The sequence below is a fragment of the Dipodomys spectabilis genome, unplaced genomic scaffold, assembly GCF_019054845.1.
Source record: "Dipodomys spectabilis isolate Male_0828 unplaced genomic scaffold, ASM1905484v1 ptg000289l, whole genome shotgun sequence".
Lineage (NCBI taxonomy): Eukaryota > Metazoa > Chordata > Mammalia > Rodentia > Heteromyidae > Dipodomys > Dipodomys spectabilis.
In genome coordinates, this window is record NW_024870966.1 from 3,761,733 (window position 1) to 3,779,615 (window position 17,883).

The 17,883-nt window shown below is 44.2% G+C and overlaps 1 protein-coding gene across 1 annotated transcript; it reads right to left on the reverse strand.

Moving 5' to 3' along the window:
- Positions 1 to 245: 245 nt before the first annotated feature.
- On the reverse strand, positions 246 to 1,880 carry CUNH10orf120 (chromosome unknown C10orf120 homolog). The gene is made up of 3 exons (XM_042701352.1): positions 1,681 to 1,880; positions 1,458 to 1,533; positions 246 to 947 (listed from the first exon to the last, which is right to left on the reverse strand). The coding sequence occupies exons 1-3, from the start codon at positions 1,878 to 1,880 to the stop codon at positions 246 to 248; spliced, it is 978 nt and encodes a 325-aa protein (XP_042557286.1).
- Between the last annotated feature and the right edge of the window lie 16,003 nt (positions 1,881 to 17,883).

Genomic DNA, 17,883 nt, shown 5'->3' on the forward strand with positions numbered 1-17,883 from the left:
GCTAAAAACTCAAAGTTGTCAGAAACTAGGAAGCGTTCCCAACTAAGTCTTACTTTGAAAATCACTAGAGCTAGAACAGAGGAAGCTAAAGTCCCAAAAGAAGACAAAAGAGAAAGAGAATGGGCCAGCGTGTCCCAAAGAAATAAGGATCGGAACACGTGGTCGCCTGTGAGAAATAAAGTTTTTTGTTTTTTTCTTTTGTTTTTTTTAAAATATGGATTCAAAGCACTCTTGCTGGCCCTCTCTTACTGGGGTTGGGGGTAAGTCTTGGTCCCATGTCTGGGGGGGAATCCCTCAGCTATACAACCTTGACGCAAGAGCATCAGATCTCCAGGGAATTCGGCCAAGGGGAAGAGATTTCGGTTGGTTTGGCCTGTGATGCACCGCTCCTGTTTCTTTTGGAGGAATGGCTGGCAATCATTTCGATGGTATTTCAGTCTCTTTTTGGGTTCTTCTGACTTAAAAGTGACATCCACTTTCATTTCTCGCCTTTTTATGGGTTTGCCTTCGGCCTCCTCGCTCTCGTCCTGCTTGGTGTTATCAGAGGAATCACAGCTGGGGTGATTTCCCTCTTCCCTGGACTTGTCTTTCGCTGGAAGGCCCAGGCCTGCTCCAGATAGAACTGGAGAGTTTCCGAACTTGGCAATGTGCACTGTGTCTTTCTCGTTTTGTTGGGCCCGTGCCAGCTGCATCCTTTCTATGTGCTTGCTGATGTTGGCTTTCTCGCGCACGGGCATTTTAAATTCCTCTGCAGGTATCATCACTTTCGCCGTCCATATTTTCTCTGTAGGCTTACACATAATGCAAGGAGAGGAGAGTTCTCCACATTCTGTCACTTGGTTGAACTCTGGAGATATGGACTGTAGTTGCTTCATCATTTTCCTTTCTTCGTTCGCTTTAGCAGCCAAGAACCTTCTTGCCGCTACCGTGTGAACACCACCTAGACGCTGACAACACACGAGATTGTTAAAATGTCACTGCCCCGAGCTAGGTAGCCACTGCCCGACATGATTGGCTCGTGGCTTGTTCTTCCTCCTTTGCTGAGAGTGTTTGAGTCTCTGCTAGTGGGAAAGAGGGGCAGACCTTGGGGGTCAGACAATCCAGTGTTCAGATCCTGACTTCTCCCTGATGTCCTATGAATTTGAATCTTATTGACCTGACAGATACTGAGAAACCTCAAGACTTTGCATGTGAATATAAAAGTGCAAGGAGAAAACTCAAAAGGAAAAGAAAAAGAAAAAGAAAAAGGTAGTTGTGTCGTTCATTATCGTTTACGCTTTATTCTAACCAGAACCTTTAAGTAAGAAAATATTTTGCTGTGTGAGTGTGGAATCCACATTAGGATTGGCCAGTTTGCATCCACTGGCAAGACTGTGATGTTGGATGGGTTTTGAACCTGGAGCTTCCCCTAGCTTAACCGGTAAACTTTGGAGGGATATCTGTCTGTGTAAACTTACTAGAATCTCTTTTTCCAAGGGGGAGTATTTCCCAAAGGCAATACGTGGATCTGATCTGGAGAAATTAGTCCATATCCTGGAAGGCAGAAAGGCCGATGGGTTAGAATTCTGGAAAGAACCATTCTACATTTCCCTTTGGCAGTGAGAACCTCACAGAGAATAACCCTACATTGGGTAAGGTGCTTCCCACCCACGAATGCGCTGGAAGCCAGATCACACTCACCTCATTGGTGTCACAGGACACAGCTTCTCCTGGCAAGATGCAAGCTCTCCATACGGGGACAAAGAGATGACACTGAAAACTCTGTCTGGCCTTCTATTCTTACTCCACTTCCCCTCTGCGGTGGGCCTTTCTTGGGCCTTCAGGTATGCAGCTCGAAGGGTTTCCATTCCCTGGCAGCCTTTCTCCCACTCTCGGACCATACTCTGGCAATAGGCTGGGGGAGGAGGTGTTAATACCTGTAGTTTGTTCCCAAGAATAGTTTAATGGGACCTCAAGGGGCAGTCATGAGCAGCGCCTGCATCATAACCTGCCTGTCTGGAGGCTATTGTGAGGTCTGCATTTTAGGCCTCCGGGGGTGAAACTGGCACACAGTACCGCACTCTGATAGGTTGGATCCCTAGGAAGAGAGAGAAAGAGTGGGGCTGGGCAGTCATCCGAGGGCTCAGTTCCCACAGGACAAAGGAAAAGAGTTTGCAGTCACCTAAAGTCTGTCTGGTATGTACTTTCCTCTCCAACCTTAGCTTGAGTACTGCTGTATCTGTAGCTTTGGAAACAAGTATCCAGAGACCAACTACAACTGTATCTGGAGCATCTGTCTGTCTGTCCCTCAAGCATCTGTCTGTCCCTTGCCCATATGCTTGCCTCTCAGGGCCCAGCTTCTTTGTGCCTCCTCGGAAGACCTCCTTACGGAATAACTGACTCTCCGTCCATTTCTCATAGCACTTCTGGTATCATGCTGTGCCACATGCCTCCCTCCATACTGAAAACCAGTGCCACCCGCATCTGAGTCCTTCCTGTGCAGTTGCTTAGCATTGGGACTGGGGTCAGGCTCAGCTAGATGCTTCCCGAGTCCCAGCTGCAGAGGCGGGGTGAGAAATGGTGTTAGTTGGAATGGATTTTGTCACAAGCCCTGGGAAAGGTAATTTGGCAATATATATGCAAAATGACCAGTATACTTAGTCTTTAGCCTAATGACAGATACAAAAATCAAAGATGCAAAACTTAGTTAATGTAACCTTGTTTGGACAACGGCAACCATGACAAGTATCTGGTGATGATTGCTGGGGTAGGTGGCTCATACCTGTAATCCTAGCTTCTAGCTAGGAGGCTGAGTTGAAGGATCACAGGTCAAAGTCAGCCTAGGTAGGAAAGTCTGTAAGACTCTTAAAAAAAAAAAAAGACAGAAGAAGAGGTGTGGCTCAATGGTAGAGTGCTATCTTGGAGCAGAAAGTTCAGAGACAGCACCCATAACCCTGAGTTTAATCCTTAGTACCAGCACAAAAACACAACAAACAACAACAACAAATTGTCTAGTAATGGTGGGTTGGACAGAGTTTTGGTGAGCCACAAATGAAATACTACATAAAGTACAGGGCTACGGGAGCAAATTTTTTAAAAAAGGAGGAAACATCTTTATGTAGGAATATCTCCAACAAATATGGCTAAATGGAAAAGGCAAGGTGAAGTACTTTAATTTCATTTTTATTTTTAGGTTTAAAAATTTCATTTAAAGGTGATGTACAGTTATATAAGTCAGGTAATGAATACATTTTCTGGGGTTTTGTTTTGTTTTGTTTTGTTTTTCTGTTGGTTGTGGGGCCTAAACTCTGGGCCTGGGCTCTGTCCCTGAGCTCTTCAGCTCAAGGCTAGCACTCTAACACTTGAGCCACAGTGCCACTTCTGGCTTTTTCTGCTTATGTGGTGCTGAGGAATCGAACCCAGGGCCTAGTGCATGCAAGACAAGCACTGTACCGCTGAGCCACCTTCCCAGCCCCATGAGTACAGTTTCTTTTGAACAGTGTCACCCCTTCCTTGTTCTCACTAGTTTTTCTCCTCAGTATTTTAATTTTAACTAAGTTTACAGCTACGATTATTGACTATGATTATGTTTCTGTATTTGGAGAACAAAAAGTGTGTACATCTCAGTTGCAGAGACTTTTGTAACCTGAGGAAGATATTGGCAGAGAAGGAAGTAGAAGAAAGGAGATTTTTCATTGCATATATTATTATATGGTCTTGAATTTAAAACCACCTGAATGTATTAAATATTTGGAAAAAATAAACTCATAAACAAGCAGCTCATGGCAAAAGTCTGCACATAGTCCCTGACATGCACTGATCCTGCAACTTCTTTGATTTTGTCAGAAACTCACAGGGGAAATGTTTAGAATTTGTCCGGGACTCGGGCCTTTGCAACTATCTGAAATCCAGAAGCAATCCTCCCTCCCATCCTGACAAAAGTAGTTTCCTCACCAGCTGTGAGCTGGAGTTCAGCAGGAGGCCCCTGAGCAATGAAGAAAATTACTGCCATATTGCATTCATTGGATTTTCCACTTGTTGCATTTCTGTTCTGATTTGGAGAATCACACATGGTGGGTATGCATGTAGGGGTGGAATTGCTGGGGAAGGAAGTCTACGCAGTATGAATTCACTAGAAAATTCTCATCTGTGTTCCAAAGTGTCTCCACCAATCTGCAGTTCCACAAGTGGATTTAAATTTTGTTTTTAATTTATTTTTAATTTAAAGTTTTTCTGATTACAGTGAGGGGAATACCTAGTGGCTATTGAGATTATCCTGTCTATTTAAGTCCTTCCTTTGCACATTTTTTCCTAATAAAATTTTACTTTCCTATTGATATGTAGAAGAACTTCTCTATGTATTTTGTTGGTTATATACTTTGTAACTATTTGTTCATACACTATGACATGCCTGGCTATCTCCTCAAAGGTGTCTCTTGGTGAATGGAAGATGTCAGTTCATGTCAGCTGTACTGTAACTCATAATATTAACTCATACTTATGAGTTAATAATTTGATATCTTGTTCAAGAAATGGCCTCCTTCCCTAAGCAGGAATGATGCTCTCTCATATTTATACATGCAAAATTAACTTAATGGTAATTATTAATAATATATTATTGTAATTATTTGCTTTTTCTTAAGTATATTTTCAACTAACTTTTTGTAGCTGTTAAAAAAAACTGTGGGAAAGTATTTATATGCTAACAAGACAGGGAAAAAATCGAGGACTCTTCCTGTAGCCATCCCCTGCTCTGTGTCTGCTCTCTGGCTCCCTCTGGTGGATCTTGCAGCCCATTACATGTTGACTCCCAAGGCCCTCCTGCCATCTTCAAAGCTAAATCTATGTGATAGGCCCTTGATATATGGCTCCTTCTTAATATTGCATAATAAGCAAGCCTTAAGTGAGTAGCTGCGCACGGTCCTTACCATAATTCAGACCTGAAATGCTCTCCCCTCCCCCCGTTGGCTCATGCATTGAAGGCACAGTGTGTAATGCAATAGGGCTCAGAAATGAAACTTTTGCAGAACTTTTGAGTAGTTGAGTCGCTTGTATATAGATTAATTATTGATTGTAATTAGTCAGAGGTGGGATTTTGTGGGAGTAATCGAGTCTAACGGACTACTCAGTTGATGGATTCATGACTTGCTGGGCTATTGAGAACAAATGGAAACTTAGAAGGTGGGACATAGATGAAGCCAACAAGTCCTCAAGTCTCAGGTGGATTCCACCTGAAGCTATGCTGTCCTTGCCTCCTGCTCACTCTCTTAGCAACGATGAGGTGAGTTTTTATTCTGCCATGTCCTTCTTTCATGATGTTCTGCCTCACAGAACAATAGAGAAACCCATCATGGACCTCTGAAACAATGAACCAAAAGTCATTCTTTGTCCCTTCAAGGTATTTCTCTTAGGTATCTTTTCTTGTAACAGAAAGTTAACTAGCACAATCTCCTCTACAGAATCTTATGTCTGGCTCTTGGGATCTGAAATTCTGTACCTCTGACAGGTTTCCAGCAGAGGCAATGGTTTGCTTGCTTTGGGTAAAACAAAACTGTGACTGATGTAGAACTACATTGTAAGAGGTGCTTAGTCCTGGGCAAATGGCATCACCACTCAAAGATAAGCAGATTCTCTGGACTTTCCAGGAACTACTTGTAAGGTCTGCCCTGGGCCATACAGGCCCTGGCCTTCCTACCTCTTGGCTAAGTCTCTACCCAGTACCTGTGTCACCTAGGTAACTGGCACACTTGGAAGCAGTCACCTTCCCCGCCAAGATTACATCCTGGGCTCTCCCAAGTCCCGCCTCCCATTGGGCCAAGGGAGGGTCCCAGGCCCTGAGGTCACATCTGCACCTGCCGTGGCCACACCTTCCCTCACCTGGCCACACATGCTCCCTGCCCCTGCCCTACTTAAACCCAGGTGGAACATGGGCCTCTCCACCATGCACAGTGGGGGGGGGGGCTGAATACCTTCCTCCCTGAATACCTCGTGGTGTTCTTTTACCAGCTACCTAATTTAATTTATCTAACACTAATGAGTCGCAATCCAGATTCAGCACACTACCATATTCCAACGGGCTGGAGCCTAAGAAAGAGAGTAGACAGTGTTAGAAGTCTGAACGCTCAGTTCTTATAGGACAAAGAAAAAGTTTTCAGTCACCCAAAGTCTCTCTTTTTGGTGTATACTTGTCTCTTCAGCCTGAGCAGTTGATGCTAGATCGGTGGTGCTCTCTCATTAACTCTGGGAACAAATGTGTGTGCTATTTTTGGAGGTTATTGTGAAGCAACAGATGTTCATGTCTTGTTTTGTAAACCAGCTCACCAAATCATGTCATTTGTTTGGAGAATTGAGACCAAATGCTTGTTCTGACTAGACAGTGACTCAGGGCACTGAGTCATAACACTGGTCATGCAGTAGGGGTAGGGGTCTTGTGAAGTTATTTACACTCATCTGGTTCCAGGTATGAGGATCTTTAATCAGTCTGCTTAACAGAATGACTTTTCAAGGAGCATGCATTTGTCTCCTTGTGCTGTGTTGGCCTGTGCAAACAAGATCAGGGTTGAAACCAGTTTAATCCAATAGTTGGTTGCCCTGTTGGAATTTTTGTCCCAGAAAGTGGGGCACAGACACTAGTTAGAAGTTGTCCAATGGATAGCAGGAAAAGATTGCCATCTTCTGTTTACACAATAGTCTGTGTGGGTGGCTCTTACTAAAGCAGAACAAAGCAGAACAGAAAAAATAATAATAAAGAGAAAATGAATTCTGGGGTGAAGCTGATCAGTTCTGTCTCCCTGTGAGCTAAGTTTTCTCTTTGTTTCTTTTAGAGATTTATTATCCAATACTTTACTATTTGTCCATTTTCCCATACATGCTGCTAGCTTACTAATCTTTCCACATCCTTTTATAGTCACATACATATGGAGTCATGGGGAAGTGGTATCTTTCAGCAATCTAAAATCTAGAGCCCAAACAGAGAGTTTAGTACTTTGAGTTTTCTGTATATTTTGGTCGTTAGTCCGTTGTCTGGCATATCGAATCATTCCTGGTCTGACAAACAAGACTTTCTTAGAGTAGCCTCCTTTCTAATGAGACATGCGCTGTCATCTGGAATTCTTTTCATCACTGAATGGTCACTCATCTAAAACATCCAAGCTTCACAGCAGATTCTTCTGGAATTGCAGTAGCTGTATGGAACCACTGATGAGATAACAATTGTTTCTGTTTTTGAAACAGATTGCTTATCTCTGTGAGTAGAGTCAGCACCCTGTGTCTGAGAGTTCTGCATGTAAGGATTTGACATCCACAGTTTTCAGAAATAGAGGCATTGAACTCACGTGTTAACTTCATTAAATGCTGGTACCCAGAATAAACTACCAGGCTTGATAGACCTGGGGTAGGCTGGAGCCTGTGATAGCTGGCTGTTCCTTAGGTTGTTTTCCTGAACACCCTGATAGAGAACTTCTGCCTTAGAGACATCTCTAGGAATCCTGTTTTTATGTCCCTATGTCTTCTGAGTGTCAGCTCTTAGAGATGAGAACTTGACTGATTTGATGTTTTTTTTTCTTGATCCTAGCATCGTCTCTAATACATGGGACATAGAAAGTACTCACTTATAGGTGGAATAAGAAAAAATTGGCTAAAATGGCAGTACAAACTGAACTGGACTTCTGGACTACAGGAGGCAGGTTTTAATACAGTCTGGGACTCTGGCGAGGAGTCCTCTGAGAGCATGGTGCATCCCAAGGAAGAGGACGTGCATGTAACCCATGAGTTCAGCAGTCCAGGCCTGCTCATTCTGTCTTCTGCCAGTCTTGGAGGGTTGGGCTTGATATGGTTTTACACACACACACACACACACACACACACACGCACGCACACACACAGCCATCTAGAGTGACTTGTTAAGGAGGAATTGGTGGGAGAACTCTGGAGAGAGAGAGACAGAGCTAGTGTGTTTGGAGAACTGGAAGCAGTTTGATTTGCAGGTGGAATGGGGGGCAGGGACTAGGAAAAGAGGTTGGCAGAGATTGAAGACCTTAATAGATTTTGTTAGGCTTTTTTCTGTAGGGCAGTGAATCCTGCATAACTATTTAAGGAAGAAAGTAGCAAGCTGAATACTCTCATTTTTTAAATGAACTTTATGAAGGTATACTTTGCATGCCATGAAATTCACTTATTCACTTATATCAATCATATTTCAATTTTAGATATTTCTATCACCCCATAAACATCTATTATGCCACTTTACAGTTAATTCTCAAGCAACTATTGGCATTCTTTATGTCTCGGCAGACTTGTCTTTTTTATTTTCACTTTAAAGTGATGCCTTTGTTCCTTGCCTTTTGGGCTAGAGTAAGTAGGTTAATTCATTGCCCCTGTCATCTTGAGAGGGATTTCTAGAACCATGTTCATGAAACCTGCCCTCCTCCCATGAAGCAGGAGTACCAACCTAAGCTTGTAAGGCTGATAATGCCTGAGGTCATGAGCCCTGGGTTTCCACACACACCTGGCTGCAGAGCCTCTTAACTTTCTGTAGGCTGACTCCACCAGATTATGGCAGAAGGGTGTTGACTGTGGTTTCCCTTATCTTTAAGCAGCAACTTCCTGAATTAGCCTTGCATGAAGATGGCGCCAGGCAAGCCAGACATGATTCTGTTGGTCCCACCACACCAGACCAGGTAGGAGACTGGGGGTGGGCATCCTTCCTGTTCTTGGAATGCTCCTTCCCACATATCAGTCTTCAAAGTCTGCACGTAAACAAAATAGGAGAGAAGACACTCCCTCTTGCCCCATCTGATCAAGATTGTAGATTGCCTTGTTAGTTTTTCTTCTGTGATAGGAAGGGATGGAAAAGACTTGGGGAAAAGTGGGATGAACAATGCAGGATCCACTCTGGTCTTCTTTCCCTATGCCTCACTGACTACCCCATGTATCTCTGTCTTGGGTTGCTACATGTGGGTAAAGGAACTGGTCATCTCTGGGTGATGAATCCTGTGTGGCTTGCCAAATAGAAGGCTTAGCAGGTGGAACATGGACGCTGTGGAGGCCAAAAGAGAAAGAGCTGAAGAATATATTGGGTATGTAGGCAGACTTGGAGTGTTTTCCCTCTTATTCACACACAGAAAAAAATCTAAGATGGGGTAGGTTAACTATTGTGTGCTTGCTTTGCATTTGGACACACTTCAATACCATGTAAAGGAGAACATTTTTCTTTTCTTTTTCTTTTTCTTTTTTTTTTTTTTGTAGGTTGTGGGGCCTGAACTCTGGGCCTGGGCACTGTCCCTCTGCTCTTCAGCTCAAGGAGAGCACTCTACCACTTGAGCCACAGCGCCACTTCTGGCTTTTTCTGCTTATGTGGTGCTGAGGACTCAAACCCAGGGCCTCATGCATGCAAGCACTCTACTGCTGAGCCACCTTCCCAGCCCCAGGAGAACATTTTTCTTTTGATATTTGAACATTGATGCATACGTGCATATGTACACACATTTATTCACTTGAATTGTGCCCTGAGCTCAACCATGTACGCTCAATATTAGAGACATAGACATAAAGAAGACTGGGACCTTCCCTCCAGAAGATCTCACAATGTGGGATGAGATTTGCAGATTTAAAAAACTCATTAAAAAAAACCTATTACAAGTACACAAAGTAGGTACACTGGCAATCCTGAACCAAGTGCTCAGAGAAACCTCTTAGGTGGCAATGCTAGGGATATTCAAAGGTAAAGTACACGAGAACTTTACCTTTGTTTCCTGTGAAATTTTGCCATGAGTGACTCCACATGGTATCTTGGTCTTATAGAAGTAGAAGACAGAGGTGCACAAACACAAGGTGAAGAGGGGTGGTCTTGGTTGGGGGAATCTCTTCTAGACTTGAAGAACTTGCGTTGGTCTTTTGTCTGCCTGTCTCATCTCACTTTGTGAAATGTGTTTTGTCTTTTTTTTGATATATTGGTTTTAGTAGATTTTCGTCACAACATTTAATCCTAGACCATAACACCATTCTAGACCTCTATCCAGACACTGTGCTTGCCTGTGCTCAAAACTCCACACTACTAATGTGGTCATGTGACTGCAATTCTTAACCGGCCAGCTCAGAGCCCTGGGGTGTGGGACGGTTGGCCAGGAGAGTAATTCACACAAATGAGACGTGGAGGAGGAAGAAGAGAAAGAATCCAGGACATTACATTTGCAAAGGACGGCTATCACCTCTTCCCTCCTCCTGCCCGAGGAAGATATTGTTCTGGGTTCAAGTTCTGTACTTGGTTGCTATAGGTCTGTGAGAGCTTTAACAAGATGAAGGGAAAAGAGGTTAAGACACAGCAGAGAAGAAATGATGGGGAATACTGTGTCTGAATCAGCTTATAAGGAGAAAGACTTTTCAAAAGAGAGTAAGTCCCCCTAGCTCCTATGCAAGGAAGATTGCAAATTCAAACAGTGTTGTTACATGTACAGTGCCTGTGTTTCCAGATGGTCTCATCAGAATTCGTAGAAGGTTCTGGATGGTGAAGACTGGAGAGAAGAACCTAAAGAAGCTGCTACTGCCTGGGTAACCCTGGTGAAGGGCAGGTCAGCACCCATGAGCCTGCGCAGAAGCCACGCCCCATGCTTCCCAGTAGGGAGGCATGTGTCAGGGCCGGGGTCCCAGAGCTAACTCTTGCTCAGTCTCCCTCAGTAGGTCTGATCCTAGCCTTTTGCAGACAAAGAAACCAGTGTACTAAGTAGAAGTTCCAATGGTTTGCCCAAGGTCACAGAATTTTAAATTGGAGAAAGTAAAACAAAACAGATCCTTACCAAGCTCAATATAATCTGAGGTTTGATTCCCCAGGAAATGGTGTGGTGACTGAATGAAGCAAATTGGTCTGATAAGAAGATTTAAATGGAATAGAAGGAGGAGATTCCTGCAAGGATAGGCAAAGGTTTAGTAGTCCCCACCACCCTCACCCTTAAATGACAGGCTTAGCCTGAAACAAAGAGCATCAATACAATTAATCATAGTAATAGCTGGAATTTATTAAATATTTACTACAAGCAGGCACCAGTCTATGAGCTATAGAGGTATGAACTCATTAAAATGTCTACTCATCAAACAAGATGAACAAAAGTTCTTAGAAGACACATCTGCTATAAAACAAACTAGTGCTGCCTTTCATTATTCATCACAGTCATCACAGACAGGTGCCATAAGAAATATTGGAGCCTAGTACAGGAGAGGGCACAGAGGTTCTGTGCTTATGCTTTCTGTCGGGGAATGTGGGCCAGGGAAGAGGCCGGTGTTCTAGGGGTGACTTGTCCACCAGTGGAAAGATCGGTAATCTGTAATCTCTTTCAACAAGACCTTGGTGGCAATCAGTAGTAACTGAACACCAGCCCTAAAGGCTGGTATCAGCCCGTGGTCATTTTCAGGAAACCTCACCTGCTATCACCACCATTCTTGGAGTAGAATCTTCTACATGTTTCACACAATTCAGGGTAGCCCTCTCCCTCCCTCCTTATCCATCTCTTTCAGAGTTATCCCTTTCCCAAGGTTTGCAGATTCCCGTGTGAAACCCTTTTCTACACATGGAGGTGAATCGCTCTGAAGGCCATGAGTTTATCACTGATCATAAACAGGTGACACAAAGACCTAATCTATCTCTGAACTTCTCCCATAGACTGCCCTCCTCCCCTCGAGGAGTTCTGCTACAGAAAGAATTGTGTTTTCCCAAGAAGGCTGAACCTAATTGAGCATGCATGAAAATATCAGCTGAGTTATGATATGCAAACATGACACCAGCTTATCTTAAAACCCTGGCTGGTAAGGCCTTTACTAAGGATACTGGTGCTCACAAAGGTGGAAAAGAGGGAATTATGGTAGATCTTGTTGGGGATCTAGCCCCTAAGAGAGTGTATTTCTGTGAGGTCAATTGTGTGCCTTCAATGGGGTTCTGGGAAGAGCCCTGTTTGGTTAATGCCGGGAAGCTGAAAATGAACCATTGAACTCTTACATGGAGTGGGCAGCATCTTGCCTCTTTTTCATTCAAGAGTCCGTCAGTTCTTTTGGTAGCAATATACTAACATTTTTAATAGTCATAGGAAGGTAGAGCTGTTGGGGGGGGGGGAGCTCTGTCTATAGAGCAGGCCCTACTGCGGCTGCTGGGCTCATTGCCTGCTCCCCACTCTATCCCACCGTTCCCGTCACAGGCAAGGCCTGTGGTCTTTACTGCTCAGCCTCCTCTCCTCTGTCCCCAGTGAACTGTCCCTGTGGCAGCTTCCATCACTACCCACACCATCACCACCTCCAGTGTGGTCACCGCAGCAGCCCCTGCCTCCAATCACACTCATTCTTGTCTTTGCTGTCACTGTACCAACTTCCAGCACCATCTGTGGGTTGTTGAGGTGTCAGGTGCTCTTTCAACCTGTCTGACGCACTGACATTTGAGCAAGGAAGCCAACCAGGTCTGGGGCATGAAGGATCGAAGCGCAGCGTGAGTGTTGACAGTGGTGACGTACCGATGGTGGGGAAGGGAAGGGAAGGGTGCTGGTGACGCGATGAGCCTGTAGGATCTCACGACCACATAGTAATCCATGCACGAGCTTCCGCCTCCTCGTGTGCAGTGTTTTGCTAATGCGCTCGGCACTGGCTGATACTCTTCGAGTGTAGATCTTAGAGTACATAAGGCCAGATGGCCTGTAGGATCCGATGATGCCTCCTCCTGAGGGACCGAGGATAAGATGGAGGAAACTGGGATGGAGAGCCAGATTCGGGCACTGAGGGAGCCTGTGTGCCAGGGTTGTATGTGTCCTTGAGGAAAACTTCGAGTAATTTAATAAGTGCTTAAAATCTTAGACACTTGACTTCTAAAGAAAGCATTTTTGTTTACAAAATGAGTTTATGATATCAAAAAGAAAGCCATTTATTCCACTTTAAACTATAATGAATTTTGGGTTGAATACACACACATATGTTATAGCCATGTCTATACATTTATTGTCACTATAGTTTGATTCTTATGAGGGTGTTTTTGGTCACCTAGGAACAGGGCTGAACTCGAAGATGTATCAGGATTGTCACAGGAGATCACCGTGTTAAAGTAACAGGTTTAGAACTTTACAGCTTTGGTGTGGGAGGGTGGAGTGTAGTCATGGAGATGGGAGGGAAGGGATGATAGGGGGAAAACAAAGGAGGAGGCAACAGTGCTTGATAAGAAATGCACTCATTACCTTGCTCATGTGATTGTAACCCCTCTGTATGGTACTTTCACAATAAAAAACTTATTAAAAAAAAAAAGTAACAGGTTTAGGAGTCCAGCGTCCCATCCCTGTGACTTTGCCACTTGGTCATTGAAACAGACTCTACTCTAGCTGGTGGATGTGTCTATCTGATTTTGATGGCATATCAAAACAATGAAAATGTTAAATTTCCAGTAGCTCACATTTCATGTTCAGAAAATTATCCATTTGTTAACTTATATGACAGAAATTGAGTATTTCAAGGTCTCCCTAGAGGGTTAAAATGTTTAATACATTATTGAATAATAAAGACAGTGCTAGTCTTTAAACATTTGCCTGTGAAATGGAGTTAAGATGTGCTCCATGGGCCAGGCTGGCCTCATTTTGTAGAATGTGAATGTGAGATTGGGCTGGGAGAGAGGTGTGTCAACCGTCACCAGGTTAGAGCTCCTACCAGCTGCAGCTGCATCTGTGGAAACAAGATTGCATGCTTTGCTCTTCTTGTCATTATTTCCTGACCGTTGAAGCATAACCACAAATTAGTCAAACCTGACATAATCATTCCTGGTACAGTGAGGTATTTAAAGTGTACAGAGGATGTAAGTCATATGGAGCATTTGCCTTCTACTTACTCTGTGGGGTTGGGAATCTCTGGGTTAAAATTTAGTCTGCACTGCTATCTAGTTGTGGGAATTTCTGTACACTATTTTGTTGTGTGTATGCCAGTACTAGGGTTTGAACTCAGGCCTCACGCTCTCATTTAGCTTTTTTGGTTAAGGCTGGCACTCTAGCACCTGAACCCGAGTTCTAGTTCCTCTACAAATTAAGCTGGATGAATCGAGTCTCACTGATCTAGACACCAGGGAGACAGTGATAAACTGGCCATCTGTCAAGTCATTTTCTTAAATCCCCAGATCTACAACACAGTGTCCACCTCCTAGAGTGTGGGCAGAGTCCAGAAATGTGCATGTGGAGCACAAGCACTGTGCGAGGACACAGGGAGTGCTCAGTGAGCATCAACCATCCCAGGGAGTGCTCAGTGATCATCATCCATCCCAGGGAGTGCTCAGTGATCATCAGCCACTCCAGGGAGTGCTCAGTGATCATCAACCATCCCAGGGAGTACTCAGTGATCATCAACCATCACAGGGAGTGCTCAGTGATCATCAACCATCCCAGGGAGTGCTCAGTGAGCATCATCCATCCCAGAGAGTGCTCAGTGAGCATCATCCATCCCAGGGAGTACTCAGTGATCACTAGCTACTCCAGGGAGTGCTCAGTGAGCATGATTCACTCCAGGGAGTGCTCAGTGATCATCAGCCACTCCAGGGAGTGCTCAGTGATCATCAACCATCCCAGGGAGTACTCAGTGATCATCAACCATCCCAGGGAGTGCTCAGTGATCATCAACCATCCCAGGGAGTGCTCAGTGAGCATCATCCATCCCAGAGAGTGCTCAGTGAGCATCATCCATCCCAGAGAGTGCTCAGTGATCATCAACCATCCCAGGGAGTACTCAGTGATCATCAACCATCCCAGGGAGTGCTCAGTGATCATCAGCCACTCCAGGGAGTGCTCAGTGATCATCAGCCATCCCAGGGAGTACTCAGTGAGCATGATTCACCCCAGGGAGTGCTCAGTGAGCATCATCCATTCCAGAGAGTGTTTAGTGATCATCAGCCATTCCAGGGAGTGCTCAGTAATCATCAACCACTCCAGGGAGTGCTCAGTAATCATCAGCCACTCCAGGGAGTGCTCAGTGATCATCAACTACTCCAGGGAGTGCTCAGTGAGCATGATCCACTCCAGGGAGTGCTCAGTGATCATCAGCCATTCTAAGCTACGTCCTTAGTAGCTCTGGGTAACATTAGGCTACCAGTGACCCACAGGACTCAATCCTACCAAACTGTCTTCCACCTAGATATAACTTCTAGAATCACTAGTCAAGTTTTAGAAGTTGAACACAAACTTACTGGCACAAATAGGGATTTGGTCTGAACTAGAAACAAATAAACTCTGTGTGTGTGTGTGTGTGTGTGTGTGTGTGTGTGTGTGTGTGTGTGTGTGTGTGTGAACACTTATAAAGAGCAAGAACTCTCATTTTCTTTAAATATCAACATAATACGACCCAACTGCATTCTATTCCAGTGAAAGGATCAATTGTTTCTGTACATGGTAAGTAACTGGAAAGCAGGAATTTCCTGATATTCTTATTTCTCAAGAGCAGCTTGTCCCTCCAGGGATCCTGCCCCATCTTCCATTGACATATAACACAATCTGCTCCTCAGAGCCACAGGCCCCAGCAGAGACAGAAGAAGAGCATAGAAGTAAGAGGGACAAAGGGAGAATGCTGTCTGGGGATAGGCACAGGCCAAAGAATACAGCAAAGACAATTTGAAAATATTTGGTGACCCTTAGACAACCCAGCGATTGCTTTTAAATGCAGTTACTTTTGCCAGTTATTGGGAACAGTGCCTGTGGTCAATAACAGAAAAAGGACACTCAGAAATAAAATATGCAGCTATCCAAAATCACAGCTTCAAAGAACATTTAAACTGGCAGTTTCTTGTGATATAGAGAACTTTGGAAAGCATATATAGCCACGCCACCATATATAGGGTGTGAACTTAATACTAGTGCCTAGATACTTAACAAGAAAAGGGGTGTATGTCCAGGAAACCAGCTTTAAAGGATGTACACTAATAATGTCTACATTGTGAGCATTGGTTGTATATTTGCTTCTGTGAATTTTCCTGTGGTTTACATGATTTTATTAGTGAATGTATATTATTTTAATCGTGTTACCATATAAAAGCTTTAAAAAATATTGGCTTTTGATGGAACTCAATTCCCATTTCTTTTGTTCTAGTCCTGGGATTTGAACTCAGGACCTGGCCACTGTCCCTGAGCTTCTTTGTTCAAGGTTATGACTCATCACTTGAGCCACAGCTCCACTTCTGGCTTTTTGGTGGTTGGTTGGAGATATGAGTCTCACGGACTTAATGGCCCAGACTGGCTTTGAATCACAGCCCTGAGATCTCACCCTCTTGAGTCCAGTGCCCAGTGACAGTCACATTTTCCTTTAAACCTGTGACCCCTTACAACATTTAATCATGCTGATGAGAGAGATAAAGACAAAATTTTGTCCCAGGAGGATCTCAGGTGACATTTACTTGAGCCATGTGCTGTCTTGGGTGGGTCTGAAATCCTTGTTCTACAGAAGAAACAGCGGGTTAAGTGAGGTAAAGCATGTGCCAGCGGTGTGCATGAAGTCGCTGAGAGGAGACTGGAGCTCAGGTTTCTTATTGTGAGAGTACATATGTTAGCACTCTTCACAACTTATAGACACAATTCATATCCTCTCCAACATCTCCTACTACTGCAAAGGAGAACATGGGAGATGTTTCAACACTTCATTGCAATGAATACTTGATGGTCAATATTACAGAAAGCACTAGGACTTGCCCCCACTGGTCCCTGGAGGCCCCTCTGGCGTTGTTTCTTCCCCTCCTCTCCTCCTTGTCCTCTTTCTTTCAGTACTGGAGATGGAACTGTGAGACATTCTTGCTAATCAAGTGCTCTGGCTCTTGAGCCTATCCCTAAGTTGTTTTCATTTTAGGTCTCTCATGCGTTTGCCCAGGACTGGCCTCCAATCAAGGTCCTTCTACTCTACCTCCTGATTAGCTGGGACTACAGGCATGTATCACCATGCCAATGTGACTTCATTTTTTTCCATGTCTCACACCCTTTCCTGATCGATTATCCTGCACTGGTACAGTGACATCCTGGGCCCTCACCCAACTTGGCCTGGGGTGCTATTGCAGTGTTGGCACCATTACAATGTCTGGGCTAAATCTACTTGATTGCTCTCCATGCTCTTTTAAGAGTCACTCAAAGACTCATTTACAGACCGCATCCAGATGTCCTTGCTCAGACTTTAACTGTTCACAGAAGCCTCCCCTGCTCCAAAGTACTTCCCATCAATAACAGGCTGTGCATTCCATTTGTGTTACTGTCTTGCTCACTTCAATACAGAGCTGCCTCAGGGCAGGGTATTGTCTATTTTTAACTGATACATCCCTAGTGCCAAAAACAAGGTTGGTATGTGGTATTGGTTGAAGGGGAAGAAGGAGGGAGGGAAAGAAAGAAGGAGGTTATGGGTGGTGGGGGAAGATTTCTTCCCTCATTACCATAGCAGGAAGCAGTCACAGAGCTCTGCTCACTTTCTCAGAGCCATTACCAGGAAACTGCTGAGCCTTCAAGATGGCGACATGTGTCCTTCCTGCACTTCCCTAAGCCTGTGTTTATCTAGAGTGATTAAGTTCTAGAAACGAGGCCTGTCTTATGAAGGTGCAGATACTAAAATGTGATATTGATGGACAGATGTTGTCAGCTGAGAGCTTGAGTTCCTCGGGGGCTCTGCATCCCTTCCACAGCAGCCTGGATGAACCCAGGTCTTAACCAAAGCCTCAGGCCATCAGCCAAAGCACGAGAGATGAAGCGTGCAACTTAGAGGCCCTTTTGTTCTGCTTCAATATTTTCAAAATCTATTATTCATAGTTGGATAATCCAAGACTCAGAGCAGTTTGTTATATGTAGAATTCAATTTTTCAGTGCTTGTTGTAAAAAAAAAGCAAACAAATATCTTCTATACATTACACTGAAAATAGTTTTATATCATCTCAGGAGGGCA